Genomic DNA, 14,707 nt, shown 5'->3' with positions numbered 1-14,707 from the left:
ATGTTTCAAGAATTAAAAGGCTTTTGAAGGTTTACAACCCAAAAAATGATATTTAAGAAGCCCAGTTTTGGCATATTCCTTTAATCTAAGCACTTGGGAGGCGGAGGCAGAGGCAGATGGATCTCTGTGAGTTTGAGGCAAGCCTCTACATAGTGAGTTCCAGGATAGCTAGGGCTACAGAGAGAAACCCTCTCTCAAAAAAAAAAGGTTTAATCCAATCTAAACATTACATAATGCATACACATACTAAAGTATGACATGGTACGTCATTAATATGCATGATTTTGTTGTTGTGTACCAATTCAAAATTAATTTGTAGAGCTGGGGTGAAAGCTCAGTGGTTGAATACTTGGCCAATATGCACAGATTGTGAATTTAGACCCAAGAAATACAAACACACACACACACACACACACACACACACACACACACACACACACATACACACACACACACACACAATTTAAATAAAGTTACTACAAATGTGTAGGTGAATATAACACTTACGTAGAACTGACTTACCTTTTAAGATCACTATATGAATACTTAGAACATTCAGCTTCTACTTGAAGGGCTAATTCCCGGGTGGGTGTAAGGACTAACATGCCTGGTCCATTTCTTTGTTCTCTAGCTCTTTAAAAGGGAAACAATAATATTAAGTTATTTGTCTTAAATGCATGACAAGTTCATTAAGTGCAAGACTTATAATGATGAGTGTCAAAGATGCAGAAAAAAGTTCCTCCAGTAGAGCCGGGCAGTGGTGGCATATGCCTTTAATCCCAGCAGTTGGGAGACAAAGAGGCAGGTGGATTTCTGTGAGTTCAAGGCCAGCCTGGTCTACAAAGCAGATGCCAGGATAGCTAGGACTGTTACACAGAGAAACCCTGTCTCAAAAATCCAAAAAAAGTTCCTCCTGTAGACTTTGGTTTATTAATCACAATTAACATACCTAAAAAAAATAGGCTAAATGCTAAACCTTTTCTCATTGAATAGAACTATATTGTACAATATATTCATATAATTTTAATTAAATAACATGATTTAGGACAATTTAAGCAATTTGATTCCATTGTTTTTTTTACTATGACTTTTGGTAGATTGCCTATTGCTTCCTAAAATGGTTTTATGAACGTATACTTCATCAACATAGCCATGTGCAGCCTGGCCAAGAAGTATCACTTTGAACCAATGCAAGAAATGACAGGAACTTAATTATAGTTTTGGTTATGTATCTACTAAATCCCTAATATAAGAATAGAGCCAAAGGAATTCTTACAGTGGTTGAGAGTCTAGATGGATAAATCCGGGCATTAAATAGGACAGTGTCTTTCCTGTTCCAGTTTGTGCTACTCCAATAAGATCTATTCCTTGCAGAACTATGGGCCACGCCTGTGACTGAAAAAGAAAGATAAACACTGAGACAGGAATCACAGCTCCTCTTGCCATCTGTCTGTGCCCTTTAGCTCTATGTTTAAACACATGTTAGTCATTGGCAGTGTTGGCAGGAGGCCCTGGGCACATGCTTTGGAGACAGCTTTTCCCTGTTAACTTCTGACAGACATTATCTGGGGGAAAATGTTAATGAAATACTGGAGGTAACAAAAGCATACCTGAATTGGTGTAGGTTTTTTAAAGCCTGCTCTTTTAATATTTTCCATCACTTCTGGGTAACTTTGAAAGGCATCTTCAAATTTACATATAGGGTTGGGGATAGGACGTTTCTCACCATCTTTCAAGTCATCACATGTTATATTAAAATTTTCTCTCCTTTATAGAAAACACAAGGATTAGTGGATTTGCTCAATTTACTCAAGAAAGAAAACTATTTCTTACAATCAGTTCAGGTAATAGCTAAAAAGGCATCTGCAACTGATTCAAACCAGACTTTTATAATTCTAAGGAGATATAGACTAAGAAATGGGGAGCTGGACATGGTGGCACAAAATTGGAATGCCAGCACTTGGGAGGTGGAGACAGGAGGATTGAAAGTTTGAGGCCGGCCTGGGATATACAGACTCTGTTTCAAAACAAATAAACAAATGGACAAACAGAAAGAGAAATAAGAGCCTGTTTCCTTCTTAAATGAAGGTGCAGAGGTAAATGAAAACCTAATTATATGGGTGAATGAGTATGGAAAATGGAACCCAAATACGTGCATTATATACAAAACTAGACTAACAAGTAGTCCTAAGATTAGTTATTTGACCAAGGCTTAGCATTATCTCAATCATCTTTCTGCTACACCTATTTTTATTATTTATTTATTTATTTATTTATTGGCACAGCCTCATGTGGCCTTGGCTAGCCTCAAACTCCACATGTAGCCTACAACGACCTTGAACTCCTGATCATCCTACCTCAACCTCCAAAATGCTTAAGATTACAGACATACACTACCATGCCCAGCCTTTATTTTTAGAACAGACTTATTGTCTTTAAGATTTGTGTCAGTTTTTAAGGTTGTTATTAAGGGATTGGAGAGATGGTTCTGTGGTTAAGAGTACTATTTGCTCTTACAAAGGACTGAGATTCAGTTCCCAGTACCCACATGGTGGCTATTAACAGTTTATAACTCCAGTTCCAGAACATTTAATGCCTTCTTCTGGCTTCCTTGGGAACCAAATGCATATGGTGTATATGTATACACACATAGACACACACACACACACACACACACAGGCTAAACTCTCACAAACCCATAAAAAAATCTTATGACTTCAGATAAGAACAAGAGTTTAAGGAATTATTCTTTGTTTTGTAGCAGACAGATAATTACAGAAAAGCATACCTGGTTAAAACTCAGACAACAAACTGACTGGAATGTCTAGCTCCAATGGATGTATCTACAAGACAAGCCCTATATCTTAGCCTAGAGGAACCTCACCAAAGATGAGGTGGAAAGATTGTAAGAGCCAGAGGATCAGGGCATCTTTGGTGAAATTGTGCCTTCTAGATATGAGAGGGAAGATGCACCCATGAAATCTCAACTATATTGCTCCTAAATAAAGACCTGATTATACCAGTTGACATACCAAGGCTGATGGGGGGAAATGTCCTAAGGTCCCACCCCCAAATGAAGAGCTACAGGCAATAACTGTTGAGGAAGAATCAGTCTTCCCCAAGGACAAAGGCCCTAACCAGTTATCTAACACCAAGTTAGATATCTAACACCAAGTTAGAAAACATATATATAAGCAACAATAAATGGACTCCGCAGGTTGTATAATTCATGTAACAATGATATATAACAGTAACAAAGAGGAAAAAACCCATGAATTTGAGAGGGAGTAGAAGGGACACACGAGGAGTTGGAGGGAAGGGGGAAATTATGTAAATATAGTACACATTTGTGAAATTTTTAAAAATTAAAAAAAAAAAAAGAAATTACAGTGCTGGCCAGATGGTTCAGTGAGTAAAGGTGCATGACAGTGAGTTTAATGTTCCATCTCTGAGACCCACAGAGTAGGAGAGAAGCAATTCCTGCAAGTGATCCTTTGGCCTCCATATGTGTGCCATGCCATGCATATATAAATAAGTATAATTAAAAAGTAATGGGTTTCGTTGAAAAAAATTACTGTATTTAAATTTTTGTTACCCTTCTACTTTTCACTGTTAGCTGGGGATATAGCTCAGTTGTAGAGTACTGGCCTAGAATGCATGAAGCCCTGAGTTCACTTCTAAGTACAACCTAAGTTGGGCATGATGGTGCACACTTATAATCTCATCATAAGGAAGGTAGAGGCAGGATGATAAGAAATTCAAGGGCATCTTCATCTGCATAGTAACTTTGAGACTAGTCTGGGAGGCCAGTCTCAGGAAAAAAAATATCAATTACATTTATTTACTTAGTGTGTGTGTGTGTGTGTGTGTGTGTGTGTGTGTGTGTGTGTGTGTGTGTGTGTGTGTTGGGGGTGGAACGAACACCTGCCACAGTGCCCATTCAGAGGTCAGAGGACAACTTGCACATAGTGGATCTCAGGGTGTCAAACTCAGGTCTCCAGGTGTCATGGCAGGTGCTTTTACCTGCTGTGCCATCTTGCCAGCCCCCCAAACCCCTCAGTTTTCCAGTACTGGAGACAGAATTCTCTAAACTACTATCTAATATAACAGCATCACCCACAAGTGACAATTTAAATTTGAAATTAAAATACAGTCATGTCAATTAATGTTGGGGGATACATTCTGAGAGATTACTGATAGGCAATTTCTCTGTTTCATAAACATGACAGTGTACTTATACAAACCCATATGTGATTGTCAAATATAACCTGGTCTTTATAATTTTATGTACCTCAAAAATTATCTTATTATTTCATGTGTATAAATGTTTTGTCTGCTTGTGTATAAGTGTCCCACATGCATGTCCAGCGCCTGTAGAGGTCAGAAGAGGATGGTGGTTCTCCTGGGAATGAGTTACAGATGATTTTGAGCTGATGTTCAGGTGCTGGGAATCAAACCTGGGACCTTTAAAACTCTTAAATTCTCTAGCCCAACCTGGCCTTTAAAAAAAGATTTATTTTCATTTTATGTTTGTAAGTGTTTCAGTTGCACAATTATGTGTACCATGTGCATGAAGTCTCCAGCTGTGATCTGCTGTGTGGTGCTGGGAACTGAACCTGGGTCCTCTGCAAGAGCAGCCAGTGCTTTTAACTACTGAGCCACCTCTCCAGTACCTCAATCTGGCCTTTTCAAAGTGTGTATGTGTATGTATGATTATGCGGGACAGAGGTCAACCTCAGATATTGTTCCTCTGGAGGTGTGCACCTTGTTTTTTTGAGACAGGGTCTCTCACTGTCCTGGAGCTAAGTAAGTAGGGTAGGAAAGCTAATTGGCCGTCAAGCCTTAGTGATCTGCCTGCTGTCTTCACTTCCCCTAATGTTCACTAAGCCAGCTTTTTATGTTCTAGTGATTAAATTCAGATCTTTCTGTTTTTGTGGCAAGCACTTTACTAACTGAACTCTCTCTCAAGCTCCCTTTCAAAATTAATTTTGGTTTGGAGAGATGGCTCAGTGGGTAAGGACACTTGCCAGTAAGCCTGATGACCTGAATTTGATTCTTGGAACCTACACAGTGGAAACAGAGAAGTGACCTGGCAAGTTTTCTGACCTCCACACACAAGATCTGACCTCTATCCCTGGCAGGAGTACCACTCCCCTCCACTCACATACACAAATGTAATAAAAAATAAGTAAAAATTTAAGTTAGCCCACAAAGCAATGGGTGTCACTATGACGTTTTCATACATATACTTTTACTTTGTTCTTATTCATCTTCTACAAAGTCCTCCCCCAACAACCTGCTTCTTAATGCTATCATTAGTCTGCAATAAAGACAAGATATATGAGTTTGAATGGACAGACAGCTCAGAGGTTAAGAGCACTTGCTACACTTGCAGAAGACCTGGGTGTGGGTTCCAGCATCCACAAAGGACACTGATGAAGTACATATACATATATGCAAGCACTCATGCATACACATAAAATAAAAATAAATAACTATTTTTATACAGAGAAAGATAGGTGTTTTCTGATAGTATAATGTGACACACAACAATTCTTTTTTTTTTCTGAGACAGGGATTTGTAGTTCAGACTGTTCTCAAGCTCACTATGTATATAAGGATGACCTTCAACTTACGATCCTTGCCTTTATCTAGAGGGCTAGGATTACAGGCATGTGCCACCATGTCCTATCATGCCTAGATATGTGGTACTAGGGACCAAACTTAGGGTTTTGTGCATGCTAGGCAAGCACTCCACCAATTGAACTATACCCTCAGTCCTACAGTACTGCTTTTTAATGAGGGTGGGGTGGGAGCAAATGCAGAGTCTTGCACATGCCAGGCAAGCACTCTACTGCTGAGATACACCTCCAGCCCTAGTATACTTTCGTCAGAATGAATACACTTTAAAATAATAGTGGAAGTATAGCAAATATTATACTAGTAGCAGTTGTCTGTTCTCATTATAAAGTTTTACAGGCTGTACATAAGCACACTATACTCTGACTAGCATACCTTTAGTTAGACCACTGTTACCACACACGTGAATAATGCATTGCATTGTCTTTATGGCAGCTACAATCACTTCAAAATAGTAATTCTTCAGGTCTATTATAATCTTATGGGGTCACTATCATGCAGGTTGAGGTTGACTGTTAAATCCCCAGCATATATTGTATTTAGTTACTCGGCTACAAGAACCACAATAAGTGTTCAGTTGCTATGTATGGCCTCTGAGACATAAACAGACCAGCTTCCATCATTGAAATCAGACATATGTTGTTGTTTGTGACAGTCTTGCTGACCTTGAACTCATGATTCTCCTACCTCTGCCACCTCAGTGCTGGAATTACAGGCATGTGCCACCATGCTCCACCATGGTACTTGACAACAATGCTCTAAAATTCATCATGCAATGTGCAGCCAAGTTTTCAGTTGAGCAAACATGGAAGTTGGGTATAGTGTTCCAATACAGTCATTCAGAATCCGTGCCGAACAAGTCAACAGTAAGAACCTAAGAACACACTGAGGTAATGAAACAACTACCCACCTCCAGTTGTCTATCTGCACTTGTGACATTGAGCTTGTCGTTGCTGACTCTATGTAAAAGTTTTTCTTAATTGGAGGTAAATCTGAGACAAAGATGACAATCCAAACTTTGATAAATAATGAGAATGTACATTTACTAACTCTTATTCAAAACTACAGGTATCAAACTAGAACAACATTAAGTCTTCTATGCATACAGTTTTAGATAGGTCTACATGTTGCCATCTAGGCTTATGCCAGTCTAAAAGATCTCCTTTTGGTTTTTCTTTCAACTACATTTTTTCACCCAGGAAGGAATCTTTTAAAAAATATGTATTTTGTTACATATTATATATGTGTATGCCATCAGTGTGTAGGTGCCCATGGTGGCCAGAAAAGGCAATTGGAACCTCTGGAGCTAGAGTTTCAGGCAGTTGTGAGCCACCCAACAAGGGTACTGGGAATTGAACTAGGGTTCTCTGCCAGAGCAGCAGGTATCCTTAACATTCAGGCATGTCTGCAGCCCCCACAAAGAAGTCTTTTACATTAAAGGAAAGGAAAGCATGATTCTTTTTTTTCTATGCAGGACCTCACTGTGTAGCTCTGGCTGTCCTGGAACTCACTATGTAGACCAGGCTGGCCTCCAATTAACAAGAGATCCACCTGCCTCTGCCTCCTGAATGCTGGGATTAAAAGTACGCCATTAAGCCTGGCTGGAGAGCATGATTTTTAAAGAAGTCCACATTACTGCAACAATTGAATTTGCTCTCAAACACTTTAGATTTATTTTAATTTGTTTTCAAAGGTCCATACTAAAAGATTTTAATTAGTTTTGGAGACAACATCTCATTATGTAGCTCTGGCTGGCCATAAACTTACAGAGATCTGCCAGCCTCTGCCTCCTTTGTGATGGGATTAAAGGAATCTGCTACCACACCAGGATACTTTTATGTGTATGAATGTATGTCTATGTTTGGGTATGGGAGTGAAGCTTGCAGAGACCAGAGGCATTGAATTTGCCCTGGAGCTCGTTCTGAGACAACTGACATGGGTCTTAGGAACCAAAGTCCTGTCTTCTTACAAGAGCAGTACATACACTCTTAACCGCTAAGCCATCTCTTCAGTCCCATACCATTAGTGTTTATTTTTCTAATGTTGGTAATCAAATCCAGACCTTCTTGTTCAGGAAAAGTATTCTACCATTGATCCACAAATTCCTAGCCCCCTCGTACTACTACTTTTAGGCCTTAAATACAGATCTTCATTCAATTTTCTGAGGCTGTCTCTATCTGAGTCTTTCTGTGTGTTGAGTGTGGTGTATGTGTGTATGTGCAAGCCAGAGAAGGATGGTGGGTGTCCTCCTTAGTTGCACTCTATTTTATTAAGTGAGACAGGACCTCTCACGGAATATGAAGCTCACCAACTGGCTAGACTGGTGGGCTAGTGAACTCCTGATCTACTTGTCTCCATTCCCCCAGCCATGAGATCATAGATGATCAGCACCCACCTTACTTTATATGTGGGTATTGGAGAGCTGAACTTAGTCCTCATGCTTATATGGCAAGCACAGTTCTGACTCTCTGCAGCCTGAGGTTGTAAAAGCACCTCTTCTAAGCTTAAATCCTTACACAGTGCCCCCATAACACATCAATGGCCTAAAACTTAACATGCAGAGGTTCAGGCCCACATAACAATATGGTTATCAACACTTTGATTACTTCATTAACAGTGCATTATCTTTTGTGTACATGTGAAGTATGTGTGAGTGTGTATACAAACATCTGTGTGTGAGAGTACATTCCAGTTTGTAGAGGCCAGAGGATTATCAGGTATCCCCCTCTATCCCTTTCTACCTTATTCTTTTGAGGCAGGTTGTCTTGGTGAACTTGGAGTTCAAATTTTTCAGTCCTCCTGGCTCCATCTCCCTATCCCCATGCTAGAGTTACAGGCATGCACAGGACCACATCCAGCTTTTTATGTGCGTGGGATGCTAGAGCTAAACCCAGGTCCTCATGGTTGAACAATAAGTACTCTTGAGCACTGAGCCATCTCTTCAGCCTATACAACCAAATATAAATAATGATGTTGTATTGTTGCCTCATTTTAATAGCTAAGCTTAGTGCTCAATTTGAGCCTAAAAGTGAACATTTTATGAAACAGGGCTTCTTAAACTTTTCTCTCAGAAACACATTTCACTGGTGGAATTTTTACATGACCCTGGATATTATGTAAAATATATATATATATATATATATATATATAAAACATCATTGATAATAAACCAGAGAAATACTTCAAAAATTCTGTTACACATAGAATTTTACCATTTATTAAGATTAAGGTAAAATTGTATTCTAATGAGATAGATGTGTTTATTTTTTTTAATTTATTATTATTTTTTTGAGACAGGGTTTCCCTGCATAGCCCTGGCTGTCCTGGAACTTGTTCTGTAGATCAGGCTGGCTTTGAATTCAGAGATCAGCCTGCCTCCCAAATGCTGGAAGGCGTGCATCACCATTGCCCAGCTTATTTATTTTTTATACAGAGAATTAAATCTTAGTTGAATAACACTGCAGGGTATGAAGCACTGTCAATAGTTTTCAGAATTGTCAGTATTTTAATATTCTAATCATCTATACTTAAGAATGCCACTTCACACAAATACAAACTATGAAATGGTCATTTTATAAATTGTTGGATATTCTATCCTACTCCTGTGGCAAATTCACTGCATATTTTTCTGTTCTGAAATTCCTCTGCAACTCAAATAGCAATTTTTTATTTTATTTGTTTACTTATTTTTGGAGGCAGGGTCTCACTATATAGCCCTGGCTGCCTTGGAACTTGCTATGTAGACCAGGCTGGCCTCAAATTTAAAGAGATCTCCTTGTCTCTGTCTCCAGAGTTCTGAGATTAAAGGTGTGTACTACCATGCCTGGCCAGCAATTTTTAGAATCAAACATTCTAAAACAATATAATTCAAAGATACACTAATTTGATATTTAACATGCTGAGGAATATTTAAAAAATACCAACTCTTTTTTTCTGTAGTTAAAGCATTATGTTTCTGTAAGGTCGGAACACTTCACATGTACAGTAAAAAACACTCACTGCAATTCCTAACATGTGAGAGTATCAACCCTGAGCAGAGGAGGAACTCAGGAGGCACCTGGTGACGCTGTGTGGTATGGTGCAATGAACAATGCAAAGTGCACGTTGTGTCAGAACCAAGGCTGTGGTGAAGGCCTGCCTGGGTTGTAACACACGTGAGCCCTACCTGGAACCCCTCAGGTCTATTATGCTTTTGCTTCTGAACTAATGTTTGGTCACTGAGTGTTCAGAAACCTGTACTGTTGCCACATTTTTCATGACCCTTGAATTCAGTTACATGACCTTATGTATTATGTAGGTCATGACCCACAGGTTACAGAGGACATGAACTTCAGTAAAGAAATAGCATCACTGCATATAAATGCTAAGATACAGCACTCACCTGCCCACTTTTTCTTTTCCCATTTCAAAGCATCTTCTCGAATTTGATCCCAATCTATCAATGGCTGATCTTCTGTTATACTGTCACTTGTACTGGTATCTGTTCCAACAGAAGGTTGGAATGCAATAATATCTGCTAAAAGATTTTTACAAAATTAGCTTTGGAGTAAATCCTGAAGGCACAAAATCCCCAATGTAGTATTTTTATTGTGTTTATTCATAAAAGGACATTAATACTTGAAATGTAAAAATCTATAATTTTGAGGGTCTAGGGAAATGTGTGGCTCTATGGGTAAAACACAAAGCAGGCATGAGTACCAGATTTGGATCCCCAGCCCTCATGTCAGTTCCAAGTGAGCATGGCGGTCCTCCTGGAATCACAGAACTAGGGAGCTAAACACAGAGGTTCTTCAGAGCAGGCTGACTAGCTAGAGTAGCCCAATCAGTAAAGTCTGGATTCAAAAGAAAGACCCTACCTGAAGATAGGTAAAGAGAACTCAGATCTACTGCTGGCCTCTGAACCAAGATAGAGCACACACATACACAGAGGCATAAACACACATAGGACCAATTTTTACCCTTAATACTAAGGTGGATGCTAAAGAGTTCTTTCATTTTAACTTACCTGAGGCTAAAAGTGAAACTAGATTTAACCATAATAGTTAAGTAGCCATGGGTATTAAGTATGTTTTTTCCCATCCATCTATTTATTTGCTTATCTGCAGTGTGTGTGTATGTGTGTGCATTCACACATGTCCCTGAATATGCCATGGAGCACATGTCAGAGGACAACATGTAGGAAGTAGTCTTCTCTTTCTACTGTGTGCATTCTGGGGATAGAACTCAAGTCAGTTTGTTATTCTTTGTGACAAGCACCTTTGCTGACATTATGTAATTTTAAAAAGCCAAAGTAATCTGGCTTTTTATTGAAAAAAAGTATAGATCTGGAAAATCTAAAGCTTTGTCTGAGAAAAGGAATCAAGTATGATGTTTCTAACATTGGAAAAGAACCAGGTATGTTGAAGCACACTTGAATTCTCATCTCTCAGGAGGCTGAGCCAAGAGGATTAGGAATTTGAGGCCACCTTGTCCTACGTATGGAGACTCCATATCACAGAACAAAACAAAACCAACAAAAACACTGGTAAAAAGTACCTTTAAAATATATCAGGGAGAAAAAAAAATCAATGAAATGATTCCTAATGATATTCTGCTCTACTTGTAGACCAGAGCCTAGCATAATCATCAGAGAAGCTTCATCCAGCAACTGATGGGAGAAGACCCACAGCCAAACATTAGGTGGAGGTCAGGGAATCCCACAGAAGAGGGAAAGGAAGGATTGTAGGAGCCAGAGGGGTCAAGGACACCAGGAGAACACAGCCCATATTATCAACTAACCAGGGCTTACAGTGGTTCATAGAGACTAAAGTGACTATCTAGGGAGCCTGTATGGATCCGACCTAGGTCCTCTGCATATATGTTATGGTTATGTAGCTTAGCATTCTTGTGGGAACAGTGGCTGTCTCTGACTCTTTTGCCTGCTTTTGGGGCTCTTTTTTTCCTACTGGGTTGCCCTGTCAGCTCTGATGAGGGTTTGTGCCTGGTCATATTGTAACTTGCTATGCCATGTTTGTTTGATATCCCTGGGAGGCCTGCTTTTTTCTTAAGGGAAATGGAGGCGGAGTGGATCTGGGGGAGAGGGGAGGTGGGGGAAAGGACTGGTAAGAGAGGAGGGAGGGGAAACTGTGGCTGGGATGTAATATATGAGAGAATAAATAAATAAATTTTAAAATTTTTTCTAGAGTAGGCTTGGCATGGTGGTACATGCCTTTAATCCCAGCACTTGGGAGGCAAAGGCAAGCAGATCTTTATGGGTTCAAGGCCAGCTTGATCTACAAGAGAGTTCCAGAACAGCCAAGGCTACACAGTAAGGATCTGTCATCGGCAACAACAACAACAACAGCAACAACAAAAAGCACTTAAGTGTACAAAGATTACTTACCAACTCTGTGTCCTGGAATGTAATTTTGTTGTTTTTTAACAATATTATCTATCACTGTTTTTGCTTTTGTTTGCATGGCTTTATTGCCAAAAATTTTGATTTCTGCCTCAGGATTTCCTTTTATTACCTAGATGCAAAAGGAGAAACACAGGTGAGATTGAAGCCTCCTCATCAAGCCCCAATAATTACTCAACTTCAAATAGTAAGAAAGAATGCAAACACGGCCTTGCTACTATTTCATGTCCAGTTTGAGTGGGATCCTATGCATCCACCTGGCTTTGTCTCCTGCTGGGTAACAATGACACTCGGTAAACTTAACTCAGAACACACTGGTAGAGGAAAACATACAACATTAATACAGGTACTGCCCAGATGGCTCAACAGTCAAAGGCGCTGCCCCAAAGCCTGGCCTTGAGTTCCATTTCTGTACCCACTAAAGATAGGAGAGAAGCAACTCCACAAGTTTTCCTATGAAGTCCCCCCCCCCCCCACACACACACACTCTGGTGTTTGTGCTCCTACACACACAAATCATACATTGAAAATATCAACCTGACAGGCGATATTACTATGAGTTGGTGTTCTCTGGCCTGTAAAATAGTACTTTTGGGGTCATATCTTAGAGAATGATACAGCTGGAGAAGAGTAACTATAGGCTACAGTTTGCTGAACTTGACTTAAGTTAGATAAAATTTTAAATTAAAAGGATTCTCTAATTATGTATGTATACAATGATGGAGCTACTTTTGTGTTTTGTTTAGTTTTTTAAGGCAGGGTTTCTCTGTGTGTTCTGGAACTCACTCTGTAGATCAGGCTAGCCTTTAACTCCTAGATCCATCTGCCTTTGTCTCCTGAGTGCTGGGATTAAAAGTGTGTGCCACCACTGTCCGGCAGATTTAGGTTTTCAAGGCTAGTGTAATGAAAACTAGGGCAGAATATAAGTAACAATTTATTACACTCCTGAGGATTGACTCCAGGGCTTCACACATGCCAGGTAAGTGCTCTGTTACTAAACCATATCCCAGTCCTCTTTTTACTTCTTACTTTTAGACAGAGTCATGCTAATTTACCTAGGTTGGCTAGTAACTCACACTGTAGCCCAGGCAGGTTTTGAACTTGTGAGCTTCCTGAGCAGATGGGTTTATAGGCCCACAGCACCAGGGCTAGCAAATGACATCTTCAAATGTACATTTATTAGATATGTATCTTGAAACTACTGTATGTCAAGTGTTGTCTTGGCTGGTTATTTAATGTTTGTCAACTTCAGGGTTTACAGATATATACAACTCTGTGTTAAGTGTTAAAATGAAACCATTATAAGATGCTGGGAGGAGGTCCTAACCTGACTCACCTGAAGCTCAGCAGAAGTTGCCTAGAAAGAGACAACTACTGTGTGACAATATTAGGAAGTAGATGACAGTCTTCAAAGAGTAGCAGGGGTTAAAAGAAGCCAGGTCAAGTGGACTATGCCAAAGAGTCTGGGATTAACAGGCTCAGATCCTAGCTGTCTGGGATAGTGTACACATGGAATCCCACCACTCACAGGGCTGAAGCACAGGAGACTCTGGAGTTAGAGGCCAACCTGAACTAAACACTATGTTCAAGGCCAGCCTGTGTTAAACATTGAGATCTTGCTTCAAGAATAAAAGGGATGGTCTGGTGAGATGGCTCAGTGGGTAAAGGTATTTGTTGCCAAGCCCAGTGACCTGAGTTAGATCTCTAAGAACCACATACTGAAAGAGGAGAACTGACTCCTGGATGCTGCCCTCTGACCTCTATGTGTCATAGGTGCTAGGGCACTAATGCACACGTATGTACATACATAAATATAATAAAAATACAAGGTCTGGTATGTAGTTCTGTGGTGGAATACTTGCCTAAAATACATACAAGACTGTGGGTTCAATCCCCAGTACCCCAACTAAATAGTTAAAAAAAAATCAAAGTCTAGGAAACCACCGAAGGATCTTCTGCAGGATTATATTTAGGGAGACTCCTTTGACTAGTGGAGAATGGTTAGGGGAGACAAGAAGAAAGGTGGACAACCGAGGGAAGATGAAAATCATGGCATTCCCCAGGAGAAGGACAGAATAGAGACTGACTCAGTGGAAGATGAGGATTATTTTCTTGGCCTGAGAGTTTAGCAATGCCATTCACTGTCAGTAAGATTAGGAAAATAGGAACAGATTAAGGTTTGAGGTAATGGACTCACTCAGGGAGGATTTGGGCATGATGAATATCCCACAGAGATTAACTACTTATTTTTAAGGTAAGGAATTGATCTATTGGCTAATCTGGCCTTGAACTCAAGACCTTCCTGCCTCTACATCCTGAGTGCTGAAATTACAGGCAAGAGCCTCTATATTGTTTCCTTTTTTAAAAAGTATATATTTATTCCTTGATATTCTCATACATTTACAATGTATTTTTATTTTTAATATTTAAATTAAAATATAATTACATAATTTATCCCTTCCCTCTCTTCCCTCCAAATTCTTTCTTTGGCCTCCCCTAACTCCCATTCAAATTCATGGCCTCTTTTTTTTTTTTTTTTTTTTTTTTTTGAATTTATTTTAATTTATTTTGCAATACAATTCAGTTCTACATATCGGTCACGGATTCCCTTGTTCTCCCCCCTCCCGTCCCCCTCACCTTCCCCCCAATGCCCCCCCCCCCCATTCCCAT

At 39.7% G+C, this 14,707-nt stretch overlaps 1 protein-coding gene across 1 annotated transcript in view; it reads right to left on the bottom strand.

The window, feature by feature from the left end:
• Nucleotides 1–14,707, bottom strand: part of Ddx43 (DEAD-box helicase 43) — a 31,769-nt gene that overhangs the window by 9,541 nt on the left and 7,521 nt on the right. Inside the window, exons 3-8 of the mRNA XM_052729477.1 lie at nt 12,023–12,149; nt 10,022–10,153; nt 6,551–6,632; nt 1,611–1,767; nt 1,277–1,395; nt 523–633 (exon numbers count right to left, since the gene is read on the bottom strand). Of these exons, the coding sequence (XP_052585437.1) occupies nt 523–633; nt 1,277–1,395; nt 1,611–1,767; nt 6,551–6,632; nt 10,022–10,153; nt 12,023–12,149 (728 nt within the window). The remainder of the gene's footprint in view (nt 1–522; nt 634–1,276; nt 1,396–1,610; nt 1,768–6,550; nt 6,633–10,021; nt 10,154–12,022; nt 12,150–14,707) is intronic.

The sequence above is a fragment of the Peromyscus californicus genome, unplaced genomic scaffold (genome assembly GCF_007827085.1).
Source record: "Peromyscus californicus insignis strain IS unplaced genomic scaffold, ASM782708v3 Scaffold_11__1_contigs__length_118956290, whole genome shotgun sequence".
Taxonomy (NCBI): Eukaryota; Metazoa; Chordata; class Mammalia; order Rodentia; family Cricetidae; genus Peromyscus; species Peromyscus californicus.
This window is presented reverse-complemented; position numbering and strand designations above follow the sequence as displayed.